Source organism: Vespa velutina, chromosome 9, assembly GCF_912470025.1.
Source record: "Vespa velutina chromosome 9, iVesVel2.1, whole genome shotgun sequence".
NCBI lineage: Eukaryota > Metazoa > Arthropoda > Insecta > Hymenoptera > Vespidae > Vespa > Vespa velutina.
The window spans coordinates 8,093,540-8,096,039 of NC_062196.1; the positions used below are offsets into that span (position 1 = coordinate 8,093,540).

Below are 2,500 nucleotides of genomic sequence, written 5' to 3' on the forward strand. Positions count from 1 at the left end.
CCCGTATAATACAGAAAATTAAAAAGAAGTTCCATTTAATAAGCGGATGCTTTGAAAAAAGAAAAAGTTGTTTCTTATCATCTTTCTCTCTCTCTTTCTCTTTCTCGCTCTCTCTCTTTTCCTTCTCTCACGAATTTCCATAGTGACAAGGAATTCTCGTGTAATTCAGCATGTTGGAATAAACAAGTATATTAATGCACTCCTGCGCTTGGGATGTGGCATTAATTACCACTTTTCTTTGAATAATTAAGTGCGAAGCTTTTAGGAGGTAGCTCGCAAGTGCTAACAAAGGTCTACCTCGCTTCAATTTCTTCGTTATACATTGCACCTTCTTTTAATTGTTGTGTAAGGTTTAGTAGGAGAAAAGGAAAAAAGAAAAAAAAAGAACACGAGTGGCAAGAATATATCGATGAACGATTTAAGAACGTATCGAACTTATCGACGAATAATATTATCGCTTTTCTATTATCAACAATGTACCGATATTAAAATTCAAAATAAAATGATAATAATAATATTGGAATATTAATTTGTATAATTTTAGTCGATACACACACACACACACACACACACACGTCCACACAAAATACACATACGATGATATCTCATGACTATAAAAAATCTAATTTAAACTTGCTTAGGAAAGTTTATTCGAAACAACCAAGAATCCATAAGGAAACTGGCATCCAGGATTCTTATGGAAAAAATTTGTACTCGTACTTTTTATGAAATTCCATGAAAATGGATACGAAAAGGGGGAAAAAGCTTTCTTCTTAGCTTTGATATTTTTCCTATACGATATTGTACTACTATTACTACTACTACTACTACTATTACTACTACTACTATTATTACTACCACTACGTAGAAAGACAGACGCGCTTGTGTATCTTGGACAAACATTTCTGTATATACGTGCTTGCACTTTGAAATCTGTAAATATAATAGAGACAGGATATATTTACAATATATTTTTATATAATCGTGCAACCATCTTAATTTAAATCTCGCTATATATGGAAATTATAGATTCAATGTGAATAAATATATTAAAAGATCAGTGTATATGTGTGTGTTTGTGTGTTTATATATATATATATATATATATATATATATATATATATGAACACACAAACACACGCATACACACACATACAATGTATTCTCATTTCGGAGTGGACCAATAATATGTTTATATTTGTTGTATTGGCTGTTTCAAGTCATGGTACGACTACAAGCTACGATGGGAGCCGAAGGAGTATGGCGGAGTTCACATGTTACATGTACCCTCGGATCACATATGGCGTCCTGACATAGTACTCTACAACAAGTGAGTTCATCTATGTTCTCTCGTTACATATCGATTACATATATTATAGTTCAACATTGACATAATATACATATAGTAGTTCGGCACAGCATGTTGCCGAATATATGAAAGTCGATCGTACCCTCGTTGTCTCTTTTTATGCCAAGTTTTCACGATTTTAAAAACGATGATCGCGGCGGCCATCTCTACGGTGAGAGTGAAAAAAAGATATCGATCGTACAAAGAATAAACAATATCATATTGGAGTGATAAACAAACGAACGTTCGATCGACACCACAAAAAAAGAGAAGTACTTACCATCGTCGTGCATATAAGTTGCATTTCGAAAAGTAGAACAGTCTATATACACACTCACGCACAGACACACATACGTATATATATACATATATATATATATATATATATGTATATATATATGTATGTATGTATGTATATATTTTTATTTATATACACACATATATATATATTTTTTTTTTTTTTTTTTTTTTTTTTAAACGCATCTCGCTATACGGCGTTCTTTTAAAAATTTCGTAAGAATTGTCAAACGATTTGTGAATATCGTATCGCTCTGTTAAAATAAAATTTAAAAATCAAATTCACGATTCTAACTCTTTCTAAAACTATTATTTTGATCTAATGACAAATATTGACAAGTGCATGTACGAGATGAATTAAGCGAGATGCGAGATTGTCTTTTGGGCGCTATCCATCTGCTTGCCCACGTATTTCTATTCTTTTTTTCGTCTTGGAAAAAAAAGAAAAGAAATGCCAGAGAAGGGAAAAAAGAAAAGAAAAGAAAAGAAAAGTAAACAACGAAGGAAGAAAAAGAAAATTGAGAAAAACGAAAACACAGAAAAAAGGAAGTGAAAAGAAAAACAAAAATATATATATCAGACGAAGCCCCCACCCCCACCCCGACCCCCCCCCCATACGAAAAACCGTAGTTATCGGATTAGATTATTATTCATATCGCATGAAACATGGGCGCTGCGGCGAATGTATACATATACATATATATATATTCAAAAACGATGAAAATCATCTTTTAAATTCGCCTTGCTTTTTTGCCGGAATTACGAAGAATTCGAAGGATTCAGCGAATTTTAAATCGATTGATAGCGTACGAGTCGAGACGAGCATGTATTTCGAGAACAACAACAACAGCAACA

The 2,500-nt window shown here is 32.5% G+C and overlaps 1 protein-coding gene across 7 annotated transcripts in view; it reads left to right on the top strand.

Moving 5' to 3' along the window:
- The window catches only part of LOC124951626 (acetylcholine receptor subunit alpha-like), a 128,276-nt gene that overhangs the window by 51,541 nt on the left and 74,235 nt on the right, over window positions 1–2,500 (top strand). For 5 of the 7 annotated variants that reach the window (XR_007101657.1, XM_047500324.1, XM_047500317.1 and 2 more), the window contains one exon: window positions 1,221–1,330. The exons of 1 other annotated variant lie outside the window; for it this stretch is intronic. Coding sequence is in view for 5 of the 6 variants with exons in the window: in XM_047500324.1 (XP_047356280.1) it covers window positions 1,221–1,330 (110 nt within the window). In the remaining variant the exon portion in view is untranslated. Of the gene's footprint in view, window positions 1–1,209; window positions 1,331–2,500 lie in introns of all 7 variants that reach the window. One more of the 7 variants, XM_047500320.1, reaches the window with a different exon arrangement.